General features: G+C 65.8%; 3 protein-coding genes across 11 annotated transcripts; 2 read left to right on the top strand and 1 right to left on the bottom strand.

Annotated features, from left to right (window-relative positions):
- Position 1: 1 nt before the first annotated feature.
- On the bottom strand, positions 2-5,165 carry CDC25B (cell division cycle 25B). Of its 2 annotated transcripts, none has more exons than XM_090139975.1 (16): positions 4,831-5,165; positions 3,893-4,008; positions 3,680-3,731; positions 3,142-3,183; positions 2,989-3,025; positions 2,773-2,865; positions 2,567-2,686; positions 2,302-2,439; positions 1,954-2,028; positions 1,675-1,854; positions 1,485-1,580; positions 1,275-1,337; positions 1,091-1,189; positions 854-987; positions 652-763; positions 2-563 (listed from the first exon to the last, which is right to left on the bottom strand). In XM_090139975.1, exons 1-16 carry the CDS (start codon positions 4,998-5,000, stop codon positions 423-425), a joined length of 1,668 nt encoding a protein of 555 aa, XP_089996101.1. In that variant the 5' UTR covers positions 5,001-5,165; the 3' UTR covers positions 2-422. The 2 variants fall into 2 exon arrangements, with proteins under 2 accessions (XP_089996101.1, XP_089996102.1); XM_090139976.1 differs by having other exon boundaries at positions 1,675-1,851.
- Positions 5,166-7,414: 2,249 nt separating this feature from the next.
- Positions 7,415-11,195, top strand: SPEF1 (sperm flagellar and cilia associated 1). Of its 6 annotated transcripts, none has more exons than XM_090139969.1 (7): positions 7,415-7,567; positions 8,697-8,761; positions 8,871-9,027; positions 9,713-9,871; positions 10,255-10,315; positions 10,498-10,612; positions 11,057-11,195. In XM_090139969.1, the coding sequence occupies exons 1-7, from the start codon at positions 7,438-7,440 to the stop codon at positions 11,162-11,164; spliced, it is 795 nt and encodes a 264-aa protein (XP_089996095.1). In that variant the 5' UTR covers positions 7,415-7,437; the 3' UTR covers positions 11,165-11,195. The 6 variants fall into 6 exon arrangements, with proteins under 6 accessions (XP_089996095.1, XP_089996098.1, XP_031443952.2 ...); XM_090139972.1 differs by having other exon boundaries at positions 8,853-9,027; XM_031588092.2 differs by having other exon boundaries at positions 8,650-8,761; positions 9,713-9,767.
- Positions 11,196-12,019: 824 nt separating this feature from the next.
- ADISSP (adipose secreted signaling protein) lies at positions 12,020-16,440 on the top strand. Of its 3 annotated transcripts, XR_016466262.1 has the most exons (7): positions 12,020-12,561; positions 13,272-13,380; positions 14,572-14,714; positions 15,201-15,339; positions 15,502-15,624; positions 15,741-15,831; positions 15,926-16,440. XR_016466262.1 is itself a non-coding variant. In XM_090139967.1 (6 exons), the coding sequence occupies exons 1-6, from the start codon at positions 12,121-12,123 to the stop codon at positions 16,024-16,026; spliced, it is 1,056 nt and encodes a 351-aa protein (XP_089996093.1). In that variant the 5' UTR covers positions 12,020-12,120; the 3' UTR covers positions 16,027-16,440. The 3 variants fall into 3 exon arrangements, 2 of the variants coding, with proteins under 2 accessions (XP_089996093.1, XP_089996094.1); XM_090139967.1 differs by lacking the exon at positions 15,741-15,831; XM_090139968.1 differs by lacking the exons at positions 12,020-12,561; positions 13,272-13,380; positions 15,741-15,831 and adding an exon at positions 13,408-13,806 and having other exon boundaries at positions 14,569-14,714.
- Positions 16,441-16,461: the final 21 nt, after the last annotated feature.

Below are 16,461 nucleotides of genomic sequence, written 5' to 3'. Positions count from 1 at the left end.
GTCCATTGAGGTGGCACAGGACTCCGCGCGGCGCGCAGCCGGCACATGGCGCACTGCGCTGCTCTCGCCGCGGCCTGGGGCCTTTATTCTCCAGCACGGTTACGCAGCGGAGAGCTGAGCGCGAAGGGCGGCGGCAAACTGCAGCCCCGGCCGCTCCAGAGCCTCACGCGGGGGCAGCCCAGGCCCCGCTCCCGTCGGGGTGCCCGGAGGTTTAAGTGCTTTCTGCGGAGCCCCCGGCGCTCAGGAAGGGCACCGCGCTGTGGGGAGGGCGGAGGGCAGAGCCCGGAGCTGGGAACGCTGAGGAGGGCGCCTGCGATGCGGCAGCGATGGCTGCAGCGCGGCTCAGGCCTCCCTCCGCCGTCCCCCCTCGGGCTCCTCCCTCCGCCTGGGCCCCAGGTCCCGCCCCGCAGTGCCGGGGGCTCTCAGCAGTTCTTCAGGCGGCTGTAGAGCTCCCGTTTGCTGCGCTCGCCCGCCCAGGTGCGGCTCTTCAGGCGGCACTTGCGGAGATCCTCCTTGAAGTCAGCGTGGTGCATGGGCCGGTAGTCCTGCGGCTCGCAGTGTGCCTGCGCACCCACGGCCCCGTCAGAGCCAGCAACGCGCCCTGCCAGGGCCATCCGTGATGGCACCCAGGCTGGGGGTGGGGGGGCTCACCTGGTACTGGGGGAAGAACTCCCGGTACCCCCCCTTCAGGACGTACAGCTCGGGGTAGTGCAGGTGCGGGTACTCATTGCAGGCACGATCCTTCTCCCGGACAAAGCGGCACCTGAGGAAGCAGACGGTGACAACAACAGGGCCAGAGGATCGCAATTGTCCCCCAAAACCCGTCTCCAAAAAGCCCCCCGCTTTGACCTACATCCTGGGCCCCCGCTCGGAGGAGAACTCGCAGTGGAAGATGATGATCACACGCTTGTTCGCATCAAAGGGCACGATGGGCTTCTTCAGCAGGAACTCCTCCACGTCCTGCTCCATGGGCAGATTGACGGCACCCTGCGAGGAGGATGAAGAGGAGCCTTCATCCTGCCCCACAGCCCCCTACGGGAGCACCGAGGGCTGCTCCAAGCTTTGGTGTTTCACGACGCGTGGCTCTGACCTTGATGTGCCCCCCCTCGTACTCGTAGGGGTAGCGGCAGTCCACAATCACACAGCTCTCGATGGCGCTGCTGAAATGGCCGCTCAGCACTGCCACCATCTGTGGGATCGCAGTGTCACACCGTGTGTGTGTGTGTCAGCCCCGGGGGGGGAAGGGGGTGTGTGTGGGGCTGCACCCCCGTTACCATTTCAGGGGAGATGTACTTGAGGTCCTGGTGTTTGCCCTCCACCGTCTGCAGCAGGTATGTCTGGAGGACAGGAGGTGTGTGGGGTCAGGGGCTTCTCTTAGCAACACGGTTATGGTGATAGCTTGTAGCCCAGCACGATCCCGCTGTCCCCCCCCTGCTCTGCGGGGACAGAAGGCGCCTTGACCTGCTCTGTCCCCATGTCCCCACCTTGGAGAAGTCCCCGATGAGCTCCCGCTGGTCGTTGGCCAACATGTTCTCAATTTCCTCTTGGCAGAAGGACCGGGAGCGCAGCAGCCGAGCTTTCTGCAGCCAGAAACCCCCCAACACCCCACGCATGGCTCAGCAGAACCCCCAAGGGACTCAGCCCCCCAACACCAGCACCATCCCCATCACCCACCGGCTCCGTCGCCGCCCCCTCCCCAGGGGTGCCGGCCAGGCTGCGGCGCCGCTTGGTTTTGACGGGGGTGTTGTGGCTGAGCGGCCGCTCGATGCGCTTCAGGATGGGCCGGATGACGCTGCTGGGCATGGAGGGCGAGCGGAACAGCTGCCGGCACTTGCTGCGCTTGGAGGGACGCTGCTGGGGGGGAGGAGGAGCCCCACGTTGACGCCCTGGGATCTGGATGCCCCCAGGGGCTCCCATGACCCCCCCAGGGTCCCCGTGTGGGGCTGCACCCACCGGCTCTGCCTCTTCCTTTCTCACCAGCGGTGCGGTCAGCAGGCTCGCCATGCCCGGTGGCACCTCTGCTTCACCCTGGAGATGCAATGGGGAGAGATGGGGGAAGGGGTGTAAACCCCCCACTTTCCCCCCCAGGGCAAGGCTGACAGCTGCAGGAACAGCTGCCCCAAATCTTGGGGTGTTCCCGTGCCCCACCTTGGCTTTGGCAGCTGCCCACCCTGAGCAAAGCGGGGAGAGGGGAGGGGAAAGGGGCAGCCCAGAAGGTGGGGGTTGCAGAGGGACCCCGTGATGCTGCAGCCATGATGCAGGGGCTGTGGGTGCCCCCCAGGCACTTCCTCTCCTCCTTACCTTCATCTCTTCCTCATCCAGGATCTCCATGAAGCCATCGTCCTCCTCCTCATCGCCCATGGAGGAGGTGAGGGAGCAGCGGCGCAGCACCACGGGGCTCTCACCCTCGGGGAGGTTTTCCTTCTCGGGGGTGTCAAACTGGGGAGGGGGCACACGCAGCCCGCAGTTCAGGACCCACAGCTGAGGAATGGGCCCAGCCCCACACAGCGGAAGGGAAATGGAGCAGCCCTCCACCCGGGGCTGTCCGAGCCCCCCCCCAGCTCACCAGCAGGTCGGGTGCAGAGCTGGGCCTCTGCACAAGGGGCTCCTTCCCCAGGGCCCCCTCCATCGCCAGCACCCGGCTGCGATGCCCCAGCCTCTGCGGCTTCTTAAACACACACCCCTCCTGTAAGGAAACGAGGGGGGGGTGAACAGTTTTATAGCAACCCTCTGCCCCCCCCAACCCCTCCCCAGCACCGCTGCCCCACTCACATCATCACGGTGCTGCCCCCCACCCCGTGGGCTGCCGAAGGTGCTGCAGTTGGAGACGTCCCGCAGGGCCGGGCTGCTCCCCAGGAGCCGTGGCTGTGGGACAGAGTTGGGGGGAGGGGGAGTGAAGCGGTGCTGTGCGACCCCCCCACGGCTGCACTGCTCCCCCCCAGCCCTGCTCAGATCCAGCTGGGACAGATCCCCACTCCAAGCACTTACAGGCAGTGAGTGGATCCTGCGGATGAGGAACTTCTTACTGGAGACAGAAGGGGAAAATGAGAGAATGAATGAGGTGGGGGGGGGCGGCGGGGGTGGTGAGATGCCCCCCCATGGGTCACCCCAATGGGCACCGGGGGGCACAGCCACACTTACTCTGCGATGACTTTCCCGGCCTCCAGCACCGCTTTCTCAAAGCTGGGGGCAAAGTGGGGCTGAGGTCAGGGGGGGCCATAGCTCCCCCCCTGCGCCCCCCCCCCCCCAAGATGGGGGAGCATGAAACCCACCCACTCATTATGGGAGCTGAATGCTGCTGGCCTCAGGGCTCAGATCCTGGATCCTGATGGTGGGGGGGGGGGGGTACATGCGGGTGGTCCACAGCCCACTCCCCACCTGTATGCTAATGTCCCTCCCCCCCCTCCCCATCACCATCTGTCCCTGTGCTGCCATCTGCCAACGGCTGGGCAGGGCGGGGGGGGCACAATCAGCTTCACCCCACCCCCCCCAGCACCCAGCACTGCCCGGAAGAGCCTGCAGCTTCCTGCCCCCCCCCCCCGCCCCACCCAGCAGGATTTGGGCTGTGTGGATGCTGCTCCTCATCCGTTTGCAATGAAGGGTTGGGAGGGGGGGGGAAGCCCTGACCCCCCCAGCATGGCGCTGAAGGGGGTGCTGGGGGAGTGGGGGGAGCACTCACATTTCCTCCATGGCCTCGGGGTCCTCCTCTGTTGGGGACTCCAACCCCACCCCTGTAGGACACGGGGGGGTGGGGTCACAATGGCACCCATTCTGTGTGGCTCCAGGGCCAGACCCCCCCCCCCCCCGGCACACTATGCAGCATGGCTCAGCTAGGATGGAGGGAATGAATGGGGATGGGGGTACGAGGGGGGGGCTGGGGGGGGGCACCCACCTGCATCGGAGCCCTCGGAGCTGATGGAGTCCTGGGATGATCCCGAGGAGGCGCGGCTCAGCCGGCAGCGCTGCAGGGACCCCCCCGGCACCTTCCTCCGGGGGGTGTCACAATGGCTGCATGTGGGAGGGGGGGGCACAGCTCACACGGCCACCGCATCACCCCCCCAACCCAACACAGCCAGCACCACCTCCATTCCAAACCCCCCCTTATCACCCTCCCCCAAAGCCATCGCCCCCCCACATCCAACACCACCCCATCGCCCCCCAACCCAACCCAACGTCCCCCAAAATCCCAATATCACCCCCCCAAAGCCCCCCCACTACCATCACACCCCGATACTTTCATCCCTCCCAACCCCCAATATCATCACACCCCTTAAAGATCAGCGCCCCCCAAACACCACCAACCCATCACCCCCAAACCATCGCCCCCCCCCAAACACCATCACCCCCCCATCAAATCCACCATCCCCTCATTAATCCTTCCCCACCCCCCCCCCACCACACCATCACCTCCCTATGGATTCCCCTACTGACCCCCCACAATCCAACACCCTCCTAAAACCAAATCTCCCCAATACCCCCCCCCAAAACCCCTCCTTCGCTCCCCCCCAAAACCGGACCCCAAACCAAACCTCCCCAACCCCCCCCCAACCCCACACCCCCCCATCACTCCCTCCCCCAAAACCAAACCTCCCCAAAGTCCCCCCCATCCCAACCCCCCCCAATCGCTCTCCCCCCCAAAATCAAACCTCCCCCTCCAACAGCCCTCCATCACCCCCCCCAAAACCGGACCCAAAACCACACCCCCCCAAAGCCCCCCCACCCAACAGCCCCCCCACCCCACACCCCTCCATCGCTCCCCCCCAAAACCAAAACTCTCCGAAGCCCCCCTACCCCAGACTCCCCCCCAAAGCCGGACCCCCCCCCCCTCACCTGCCCAGCCCCGTCAGCATGTCCATATCGCGGGCCAACGTGGTGACGGGCGACATCGCCGATAGTCCCGATACTGCCGCCCCCCCCCCCGCCCGCAGAGCCCCCAAGCCGGGCAGCGCACGGGGGCGCCTGGGGGGGGGCGGGGGGCTGAGGGCGCTCCGTGCCGCCATGAGAGCGCAGGGATGGCGATGGGAATTCGGGGAGGGAGGGGGGAAAATAATTAAAAAAAAGGAAAAAGTAAAAACCAAATCGAAAGTAGAAAATGTAAAAAAGCGAGGATCAAACAGCGGCAATTCAAAGAATTGGTTGAAAAAAAGAGGAAAAAAAAAAAGAGGGGGGGGGGAAATGGGGGGGAAAAAGCGAAGCGCGCGGCCGGCAGAGCGCGCCGGGCCGGGGGGGCCGCCCGTAGGAAGCGCCGCACCGCCCTATTTATGTTCGAAAAATAACAGCAGAGCGGGGCGAGGAACCGCCCCGAGGGCGGCACCGGGGGGGGCGGGGGGGATGGGGGGCATGGGGGGTGGCTTGGGGGGGCTATAGGGCTGGGGGGGTATGGGGGTCTGTGGCTGGGGGGTTGTAGGGGGTGGATAGGCTGGGGGTGAGTGGCTGGGGGGGTCTATAGGGCTGGGGGGGTCATGGGGTGGAGGTGGGGGTGAATGGCTGGGGGGAGTCTATAGGGCTGGGGGGTTATGGGGGTGGATGGATTGGAGGTGGGGGTGTATGGCAGGGGGGGTCTATAGGGCTGGGGCTTCTGGGTGTCTATGGCTGGGGGGGTTATGGGGGTGGATGGCTTGGAAATGGGGGTGAATGGGTTGGGGGGTCTATAGGGCTGGGGGGTTATGGGGGGTGCATGGACTGGGGGTGGGGGTGTATGGCTGGGGGGGGTCTATAGGGCTGGGGGGAGTTATGGGGGGTGGATGGACTGGGGGGTCTGTAGGGCTGGGGGGCCATGGGGGTCTATGGCTGGGGGGGGTTTAGGGGATGGAAGATGGGGGTGAATAGCTGGGGGGGTCTATAGGGCTGGGGGGGGTTATGGGGGGGTGGATGGCTTGAGGGGGTCTATAGGGCTTGGGGGGCTATGGGGGTGGATGGGCTGGGGGTGGGGGTGAATGGCTGGGGGAGTCTATAGGGCTGGGGGGGGTTATGGGGGGTGGATGAATTGGGGGTCTATAGGGCTGGGGGGCCATGGGGGTCTATGGCTGGGGGGGTTATAGGGAGTGGAAAATGGGGGTGAATGGCTGGGGGCATCTATAGGGCTGGGGGGGTTATGGGGGGTGGATGGGCTGGGGGTGGATGGTTTGGGGGGGTCTATAGGGCTGGGGGGTTCTTGGTGTCTGTGGCTGGGGGGTGCAGGGGGGTGGGTCAGTGTGGGGTACACATGGCTGGGGACACACACGGATGCGTGTGTCATGGTTGTGTGGTCTGGGGGGAGAAGCAGATGGCAGGGGGGTGCACGTGGGTGATGGGACCTGGGGGGTCTGGATACGGACCCCAGCCCCCTCCCCCCACAGTTCTCCCAGTGGAGTCTCGGTTGAGCCCCCAGCGCTGCCCCCGCCACGTGCCACCATCACCACGCGTCACCGGGGCTGCTGGGACCCCAACGGGCACAGAGCGTGGCCATCTGTCCGTCTGTCTGCGTGGGGAGGGTCTGCAGCCTCCCCCCCCCCCCAAGACCCCCCTTTTCTGATGCAAAGCGGTGCTGGGGGAGGCGCTGGCTCCTGGGTGGCCGCTTTCATCCATTGTCCCCGGCCCCATTCTGTCTTTTCAGAGGGGAAAATAAAAGGGGGTGTGCAAGCAGAGACCCCAACCCACAGCAGGAGGGTGGGGGGCAGCAGGGGCGGCCACCCCCCCCAGCTGGGGACACGTAGCCCCACGGCAGCTGGATCCAGCATGGTGGGGGTGGGTCCTGCACTTCCCCTGGGGGTGGGGGTCATGTGGGGCTGCAGGGGTGAGGGGCTCCTGGCCCTGTAATTGCTTCCAGCCCTGGCTGCAGGGGCTGTTGGGGTCAGGGGCTGTGTGTGTGGGGAGGGGGGGGCAGCGCTTTCTGACAGCCCCGATGCTACGCTGATGGGCTCAGAGGAGAGGAGGGGTCTCCGGCTCAGCCCCCTTCATCCACAAACCCCAACAAATGGGGGGGGGGCAAAGCAGATGGAGGGGTGCTGAGCCCTTGCCTGCAGCAGGACCTGGGCAAGCGCTGCCTGTGCCCCCCCAGGGCGGTATATGGGGACCCCCCAGACCCCCACCTCTAGGGGGCTGGAGTGGGCTGGCTCGCTTTAATGACCACACAGTGAGGGCTGCCATAACGATTACTGTAATTAACGAGGGCCTAGGGGTGGGAGGTTGGGAGTCCCTTGGCGTCCCACACGCAGGCCTCCCTCCCCAGGTGCTGCACCCCCAGCCCCAAATTACTTTGGCTTCCTCCAGATTCCCCCTCCATCACTGAAGGCTCCTCGGTCCCCATTGCTCACATTCTCCCCCGTAAGCCTGCAATATCTCCAGGCCTCTCTTCCCCCCTCCCCGCTCCCCCAGGGCCACCCATTACCAGGCAACGCGGCGTCGCGCTCCCAGCCTGCCCCGCGGGCCCGTTGCCATGGCAGAGGGGTGGGCGCCATGGCCGCTGCTGCAGGCGGTGGGCAGCCTGCGGCCGGGGAGGGCAGCCTGCGGGCGCTGTACCGCTGGGTGGACGCTGTGCCGCTGTCCCGGCCGCGCAGGAACATCGCCCGGGACTTCAGCGATGGGGGTGTGCGGGGCTGGGGGGGGCGTGGGCCTTCGGGGCAGGGCTGGGCCTCGGCGGGGGGGGGGTCCAGGCCTCAGGGTCAGGAGTAGGCCTAAGGGGTCAGGCCCCGGCCCCGGGGTTAGGCCAAGGCCTCAGGGGGAGTGCGGGCCTCAGGGTTGGACCCAGGCCTGGGGGTCAGGGTTGGGCTTCAGGGGGAGTCCAGGCCTCGGGGTCAGGCCCAGGCCTCAGGGGGAGTGCAGGCCTGGGGGTCAGAAGCAGGCCTAAGGAGGAAGCCAGGCCTTGGGGCAGACCCAGGCCTCATTGCCAGGCTCGGGGTTCAAGGCAGGCCCGGGCCTCAGGGTAAGCCTTGGTGGTGGTGCTGGGCCTCAGGAGGAACCCCAGCCTCATGGAGGGTCCAGGCCTCAGAGCCAGGCCCAGGACTGGGCTTTGGGGAGTCCAGGCCTTGGGGTCAGGCCCAGGCCCTGGGATCAAACCCAGGCCTCAGGGGGAGTGAAGGCCTGGGGGTCAGAAGCAGGCCTAAGGAGGAAGCCAGGCCTCGGGGTCAGGCCCAGGCCTCATTGCCAGGCTTGGAGTTCAGGGGTAGCACCCTACCCTACCCTACAGGGGTAGTGCTGGGCCTCAGGAGGAACCCAGGCCTCACAGGGAGTCCAGGCCTTGGGGTCAGGCCCAGGGCTCCGGGGGAGCGCAGGCCTGGGGGTCAGGGCTGGGCCTTAGGAGGAGCCCAGGCCTCGGGAGGAGCCCAGTCCTAAAGGAGAGTCCAGGTCCCAGCGTCAGGGCTGGGCCTTGGGGAACCCAGCCCTCGGGGCCAGGCCCAGGCCTCATTGCCAGGCTCGGGGTTCAAGGCAGGCCCAGGCCTCAGGAGTGATCCTTGGTGGTAATGCTGGGCCTCACAGGGAGTTGGGCCCAGAGCTGGGCTTTGGGGGAGTCCAGACCTTAGAGGTCAAGGCTGGGCTTCAGGAGGAGTCCGGGTTTGGGGCCAGGCTGTGGCCTGGGAGTGAAGCCCGGGCCCTGGGGGAAGCTGGGCTGCGGGGGCAGGGCCAGCCCTTGGGTGCTGCGAGTCCTGGTGCCCCTCCTCTCCTCCCCAGTGCTGGTGGCCGAGGTGGTGAAGTTCTTCTTCCCTGCCATGGTGCAGCTGCACAGCTTCGTGCCCGCCAGCTCCACGCCGCAGAAGTTGGCCAACTGGGGCCACCTCAACAGGTACCAGGATGGACGGCACTGCTGGAGCGGAGCTGGGCAGCAGCGGGCGGTGGGCAGCAGGAAGCCTGCCTCTGTGCCCTCTGGGATGCAGATCTGGATCATTTTCTAGGAAGGTTTTGAGCAAACTGAACTTCTCCGTCCCCAACGAGGTGATCCGGCAGATCGTGCAGTGCCGGCCAGGTGTGGTAGAGCAGGTGCTGCTGCTGCTGCGGCAGAAGATCGAGGAGAAGCAGAAGCAGGTCAAAGCAGTGCCTGGCCCGGGGCAGGTCAGCAGGGCAGAGCTGGGGCAGGATCCTGTGGGGAGCGGGGCTGGCAAGACTCAGTGCTGCAGATGGCAGCCAAGCGTTGCTATGGGAACTATCATGTCCCCGTTCACTCTGCAGCCATGAACTGGCCTGGGCAGGCCTGGAGGCACTGCCATTAGCTGGGGTGGGGGAGGGCAAAGGGGTGCTGACTCCATCACTTTCCTTACTGTGATACTCCTCAAGGGGAGCGGAAAAGGCAGCTGGGTTGGGCACACAGCTCCAGGACGGCCTCCTCCCCTGCCCCAACCAAACCCTCAGCCCAAGAGGATCCCGGTCCCTGCAGTGTGAGATGAGGACACCGACCACGCAGGCTTGGAGCAGGCTGGGCTGCCTGCCCCAGCACTGGGGTCAGAGCAGGAATTCACCACGGGGAGGGCTGTGGCCGTGCAGGAATTCAGGCAGATTGATCCCAGCCCTGCCTCTGGGCGGTAACCAGTGCCGTGCTGCACTGGGAACCCCCTGCTCTGAGCCACCACCGTGGGAACAAAGCTCCCACACCCCACTGGCTCCCCGCTCTGCTCCAGGAGGGCTGCGCTCCCCTGTTCTCCCTCCTCCAGCATCAGGGCCGCCTCCCTGCATAGGGGCTGCTTGCGGGTTCACCCAGGGAGCGAGGAGCCAGGCACGATGTGAGTTCTCCTCTCTGCAGGAGCTGGGCCTGCAGGCAGCACAGGAGATCAGCTACCTGGAGACGGGCAAGGCCGGTACGTGGCACCTTGGGATGCTCACAACCCAAACTGCCTCCCTGCTGTACCCCAGGGAGGAGTGCTGCAAGCCCTGGCTTGTGCTGGGGCACCTCTCCTGCCCAGTGAGTGCTGCTATCAGAGCCTGGGGCTGCCGTGGGGCAGAGCTACTGGGGTGGGGCAGGTGCTAATTGAGGGAGATGTAAATTGTGCTAATGGAGGGAGGTGCTGATGTGTGGGAGCTGATGATAGAGTGCGAGGCGATGACATAAAGCTGCATCCAGCTTTATGGGACACTAGGAAACATGTATTCATTGTGACTGTGGTCCAGTGGTAGAACTGGCTTCCCAGAGAGGTGGTTGGTGCCCCGGGTCCGTCATCGTGCGCACACAGAGCATTTGGACAACGCCCTCTGTAACTTTTGGTCATCCCTGAAGTGCTCGGGGACCTTGAGATGTTGGGAGGTCTTCCAAACAAACTGTTCTATTGTAACTGCTGTGCTTGACAGGCTGCTCGAAGGCGAGGAGCACAGGAGGGGGCTGCGCGCAGGAGACCCCCATGGTGGTTGGGTGAGTGCTGCTGTGCTGCTGTGCTGCTCCTGGGGGTCCCTGCAGAGGGACAGACCCTGGCACGGGGACGCAGAGGAGCTGGGTGTGCCCAGGAGCTGCACGGCACGAGGGGCTGCTCCGTGGGCCGTGATCACACTGCACAAGGGGTTGGTCACCATCCCGGTGTTTTGTTTCCTGCCCAGGGGGAACGAGAGCCACCAGCGCTGTGCCCCGGCCGCAGGGGGTGACGCTGCTGCCCTCCGCCTGCAGCTGGCAGAGAGGGAGCAGGCGCTGCTCCTGGCGCAGGAGACGATCCAGGTGAGCCCTGCGGCAGCTCCCCGTGCCTCCCACCGCCCCCACTGCAACGCTGGGCACCCACTGCCATGTTTGCTCAGTGCTGTCAGCCTCCCAGGTCACCCTTCTGGTGGCAGCCCTGGGCACGTGCCAGGCTGGAGGTGGCCCCGCTGGTGTCCAGATGGCCCACGTCTTGCTCCCAGCTGGGAGAGCAGCTTTCCCTTTCAATCCTCTCCTCCCGGCCGTGCCCCGGATCCCTGACACGTGTCCACATCGCTTGTGTGAATCCCTGGCCCCCAGCCGCTCCCCATCCCCGTCCTTCCAGGCAAGCCGCGTTCTGGGGACGCTTTGCTGGATGTGGGAGCAGGAATTGAGGCCCCAAACCCGATGGTCGGGGGGTTCTCCTGCAGGTGGGGGCACACGAGCGGGGCTCAGTGCGGGCCCAGCTGAGGGCCGCACCCCACTCAGATCCTACAGATGAAGGTGCGAAGGCTGGAGCAGCTGCTGCGCCTCAAGGACATGAGGATCGACGACCTGAGCCGCTGCCTGCAGCAAGCCCGGCCCCAGCAGCAGTGAGCGCAGGCTCGCTCAGCCACCATCCTGACGTGGAGCTCCGTGTCAGCCCCGCCGTGAGGAGCACAGGGCGGCACGGGGCCCTGCGGGAGCTGCTCCGTAATCCCCTCCCCAAGCTGTTGTTTATAAGCTCGGAGGAAATCCCAGCCCGCGTGCCGTGGCTCTGGCGGTGGAACACGCGGCCCTGTGTGCAAAACAGCCTTTACCCCGCCTGGTGTCACCGCGTGGGGGCTGTGGAGGCAGCGGGGCCTTTCTTTTCATTGCCTTTCTTTTTATTTTCTTTGGGGGTGAAGCACGGAGGCGTTCTGCACGTCGGTGTGTGCATTCACAGCCCCCGCGGCCTCCCTGCAGCACTTGGGGCTGGAGCCTCGCGGCCTCGTGCCCCCTCCATGCCCCTCCATCTCCTCCATGCCCCTCCGTGCCTCCTGTGCCCCCCATCCCCTCTGTGCCCCCATCCCCCGCATCCCTCTGTGCCCTCCATGCTCCTCCATGCCCCCCATCCCATCCATGCCCCTCTGTCCCCTCCATGCCCACCGTGCTCCTCCATCCCCTCCATGCCCTTCATGCCTCTTTGTGCCCTCCATGCCCTTCTGTACCCTCCATGCCCCTCCATACCCCCATGCCCTCCATCCCCTCTGTGGTCCTCCATGCCTTCCATGCCCCTTCATCCCCTCTGTGCCCCTCCGTGCTCTCCAACCCCTCCGTACTCCCCATGCCCCTCCGTGCCCTCCATCCCCCCCGTGCTCCTCCGTGCCTCGCATGCCCTCCATGCCTCTCATGTCCTCCATGCCCTCCATCCCCTCCGTGCTCCTCCATCCCCTCCATCCCCTCCATGCCCTCCGCGCCCTTCCACGCCTTCCGTGTCCCCCCATCCCCCCCATCCCCTCCCCGCCTGCGGACGTGCGCTGCAGGAGGGAGCCGCTCCCAGGGGTGCCGCTGCCTGAGCACGGCGGGGCCAAATGTGGCCGCTGGCGGCCCGTGGAGGCTTCGCTTTTCCCGCCCGCTCCCAGCCCGCTATTTTTGTACGGAGCCCCGCAGCCGAGGCCTCGGAGGGCCGTTCCCACGGCAACCGCGCCGCCCGGGGAGGGACCCCCGCTCGCCACCTGCCGCCCGATGCCCCGCCCACTCGTTCCTCATTGGCTGCCGTCCTCTCGCCACGCCCCCATCCGTCAGTCCCGCCCACCGGCTGCGACCCGGCCGGAGGGACGCTGGGGAGTCGGAGCCAATGGGAGTGGCGGGAGGGGCGTGACCGCCGAGCGGCGGACCAATGGAAACACGGGGGGTGTGGCCGAACCTCTGACGGACCAATAGGAGGGCGGGGGCGGGTCCCGGTAGTGGGAAGCGGGCAGCGACCGGGACGCGGCGGTGAGAGGGCGCGGAGCGGCGCGGGAATTGTTGGGGTATTTATTGGGGTATTTATTGGGGTATTTATTGGGGTATTTACTGGGGTATTTATTGGGGCATTTATTGGGGCATCGCCCCTGCATTTCTTCTTCTTCTTCTTTTTTCCATTTCCTTTATTTTCGTTTTCTTTCGCTTTTATTCCGTTCTTATTCTTCCCTCCCTCCTTTATTTTTCCTTTCCCCTCCCTTTTGTTTTTCTTTTATTCCCCCACTCGCATCGTTTCTCACGTTTCCCCTTTTTTGCCTTTCTTCTTTTTTCTTCTCCCCATTCTTTCCCCTTTCTCCCCCTTTTTTATTTCTCCCTTTCCTTCTTCTTTTCTTACCCCGTTTCCTTTCTTTTCCTCTTTCTTTTCATTTTTTTTTCTCTCTTTTTTCCCATTACTGCCCCCACCCACCCCTATGGGCCGCCCTCCCCGCAGCCGCCGTGCCCCCATTGCTGCCCCTGGGCCGGAGCAGGGCGGGCTCCGTGGGGTCGTTGTGGGGCTCAGGGCTGGGCTGCCTGGGGGTCGCAGTCCCTTTCCGTGGCCCCTTTGCTCCCACGGCCCGCACGGAGGATCCCCCCCCCCCCCCCCCCAATCCGTGCTGCAGGTGCTGGGAGCAACGCGAGATCCACGCTCCCGTGCCCCATTGCCGGCGCGCTCCAGCGTGGGGCACGTGGGGAAACTGAGGCACGGTGCCCCCCCTCACTCTCCTCCCCCCTCCCCCAGGTGCTGTGCACCCCCCCCCACCCCCCCCATGGCCCGGAGCCGCCGCTGAGCCCCACGGTCAGCCCAGAGCTGAGCGAGCACGGCGGAGCCATGGCTGCAGCCAACAAAGGTGAGCGAGCGCTGCGTCCCCACGCTGCCCCCCCCGCCGGGCTGGGGCGTCACTGCTGCTCCTTTGCGCCCCGCTGCCCCTCAGGGTGGCACCGCGGTTGTGTCACCTGCTGCTCGGTGGCACCGCTTGCAGGTGACGCCTGAAGGCAGAGCGCTCGCCGGCGCTGGGCTTCGTCCTCTCTGGGGGGTCTCTGTGCCCCAAAATCCCTCGGAGGGGGCAGACCCCCCTGTGCTGGGGCAGCCCCTCGCTTGGGGACGCCGTGCCGGAGGGTGGCACTCGGTGCTGGGCTGCACCGTGGCTCTGGATGCGAAGTGGCAATGCCTGCTGTGTGCTGCCTGTGGGGCATGGGAGGGTGGTTGGCACCCGGGGGGCTGGTGGGGCTCCTGCAGTCCCTGAGCCCTGGGTGGGACAGAACAGCCCTGAGTGGCTCCGCTCTGCCCCACGCACTGCTGGAGCAGGGGGTGCAGTTGGCACTCGGTGCCGCTCGGTGCGCTCAGGGCACGTGGTTCCAGCGCACCCCCATCCCGTTTCAGTGCTGGCACGACCCCGACCAGCCCTGCCCAGCCGTTCGGGTTGTGCCCCCCGTTGGGTATTCGGATGCTTTTGGGGGCTGTGGGGACAAACCCGGTGCTGGGTGGCACTTCCCCGATGGCTCCCCGTGGCCGCATCCCCACAGACACGCTGGCACCTTGGCCACCTTGGCAGCCCTCGTGCCACGCTCTGTGCCCCCCTGGGCTTTATATTACATTGCAAACACGCAGCTGCGTGTTGGGGTGGGGGGCTGCATCGGGGTCCCCATCCCCTCCCCGCTCCCCCTCTGCCCCCCCAGGGCTCAGCACTCCCTGCCAACCCCGACGATGCCGAGTTGTTAAATCTGCATTGCCGCCGTTTGCAGCACAAAGAGCCTTTTCTTTAAGCGGGAGGCAATCTGCTCACTGCCTGCTGCCAGATGGGCGGGCGGCCACGCCAGGGAGGGGGCTTTGGTTCCGGGGGGCTCCGTCCCTCCTGGGCACAATGGGGATCTGGGCGCGGCGTTCCACTGCAGCGCGGCAGCACTTTGGGGGCTGCTTGCTTTGGTCCTCCCCCGAGCGGAGCCTGGAGAGGGGTCCCCCTGTGTGCCGTTGGTGCCCCTGGGGGTGGCTGAGTTGTCGGGGTGCTGCTGGAGGAGCTGTTTTCCCAATCCCCACACAGGCAGCAAGGCCAAGGCGGGCGCCGTGCGCTTCGCCCCCAGCCAACCCAGCGAGGGGAACCCCGGCCACGTCCACTTCGATGAGAAGCTGAGAGACTCGGCCGTGATGGTGACGCAGGAGAGGGACGGCCACGTCCTCGTCAAGGTCCTGGCAGGGGTGTGGGGAGCGGTGCTGCGCTGCGGGGTCCTGGCAGGGGAGGAGCGGGGGGCCAGGTGTCCCCAAGGCTGCACCGTGGAGCCCCAACCCCTTCCTTCAAGAAACAAAGGGCTCCGTGGTGCCACGTGGAGCAGGGTGGTGCGAAATCCCCTTTGGGGCCGCAGCTCAGCAGTCACTCAGCAGTGGCTGTGGGTGCTGGGGGTGCCACGTGTGCCCTACGCACGGTGCCCAGGCCCTGGTGGCACAGTCGCTGCGCTCACATTACAGGGTTGGTGTCCTCACATCACCCAGGCTGAGGGATGTCCCCTGCTGTCCCCACGGGGTTCTGCACCGCTGCCTTTGGGGTCACTGTGTGGCTGCTGGAGGTGCCCCCAGTGGGTTCTTACCCGGGGCTGATGGCTCTCGGGGGTCCTTACACCACGGGAGGGGCTGTGGGGTGGGGATTCGGTCCCAAGAGCCGCTGTGCCCCTCCAGGTCGGCTTCCTGAAGATCCTGCACAAGTATGAGATCACCTTCCTGCTGCCCCCATCGCAGCGGCTGGGGAGGGACGTGTGTGCTCTGCCACTCCCCAACCCCAACCTCAAAGTCCTCAGTGTCACTGCGGTGCCGGAAGGTAAAGACCCCAACCCCATCCCTGCCCATCCATGGGCACGGGGTGACCCCCAGCAGAGTGCTGGGGTTGGAGAACACCTCTGAGATTCCCCCCCACACACTGTGCCCGCTCACCATCTCCCCCCAGTGCCACATCTCTGTGGTTGTATTTCCTCGTATCCAGGCTACAGTGTGAGGTGTGAGTACACGGCTCACAAGGAGGGTGTGCTGAAGGAGGAGATGCTCCTGGCCAGTGAGACCGGAGATGGCTCCTGCCTTAAGGTGGTGGTGCAAGCACGTGTCATGGGTAAGGGCTGAGGGCATCCATCTGGGATTCGTGTCTGGGGCTTTGGTGGGGTCTGGGAAGCACAACTTCTGTGGGCTTTGCGTGGGTTGGTTTTTGAAAGCATGGCACCTCCTCAGTGCAACCCAACGGGTAGACCTGGCAGTTGTGCCCTCCCAGTACAACCCAGTGGGTAGACCTGGCAGCCCAGTGCCCTCCCAGTACAACCCCGTGAGTAGACCCAGCTCTCCCCCATGCTGATGGGAGGACAGTGAATGGGATGTGCCCCCCGTGCCCGTTCCCATTGCCCCCCCCCGCCCCGCAGACCGACACCACGGCACCCCGATGCTGCTGGACGGGGTGCGCTGCGTGGGGGCTGAGCTGGAGTACGACTCGGAGCAGAGCGACTGGCACGGCTTTGATTAACTCCACCCTGCACCCTCCTGCGGACGGACCCCCCCTCCCTGAGCATCGGTGGGACCCCCACTGCTCTGCGCCACGGCTGCCGTGGGGCTGTGGCTGCTCCCCCCGAGCCCCCACGCGTGCCTATCCCCAGCCCCACGGCTGCTCTTCCCAGAGCCCTGAGCACCGTGTGTGGGGCTGGGGGGCTGAGGGGGCTCTCCTTGCTGCTGTACTGCTGCTTCCCTCCTGCTGATCCCCCCCCCCCAGGGTCCGACTTCCCCTCCTGTGGGCTGGAGCTGAGCTGTGACCTCAGGGGACCCCTGGTTCTGTGCCCCCCCCCCCCCCATTGCTGCCTCCATTCTCCTTCACCCTCCCCCTGGTTTTGCTTTTCCCTTCCCGACCCCCCCAGCGCACGGAGCAGAAGCGTTGGGTTGGGAAAGCAGCAGGAGGCTGTATGTG

This window comes from Phasianus colchicus, chromosome 4, assembly GCF_987193195.1.
Source record: "Phasianus colchicus chromosome 4, bPhaCol1.hap1.1, whole genome shotgun sequence".
Lineage (NCBI taxonomy): Eukaryota > Metazoa > Chordata > Aves > Galliformes > Phasianidae > Phasianus > Phasianus colchicus.
The sequence above is the reverse complement of the archived record's forward strand: the minus strand, read 5'-3'. Positions and strand labels throughout refer to the sequence as shown.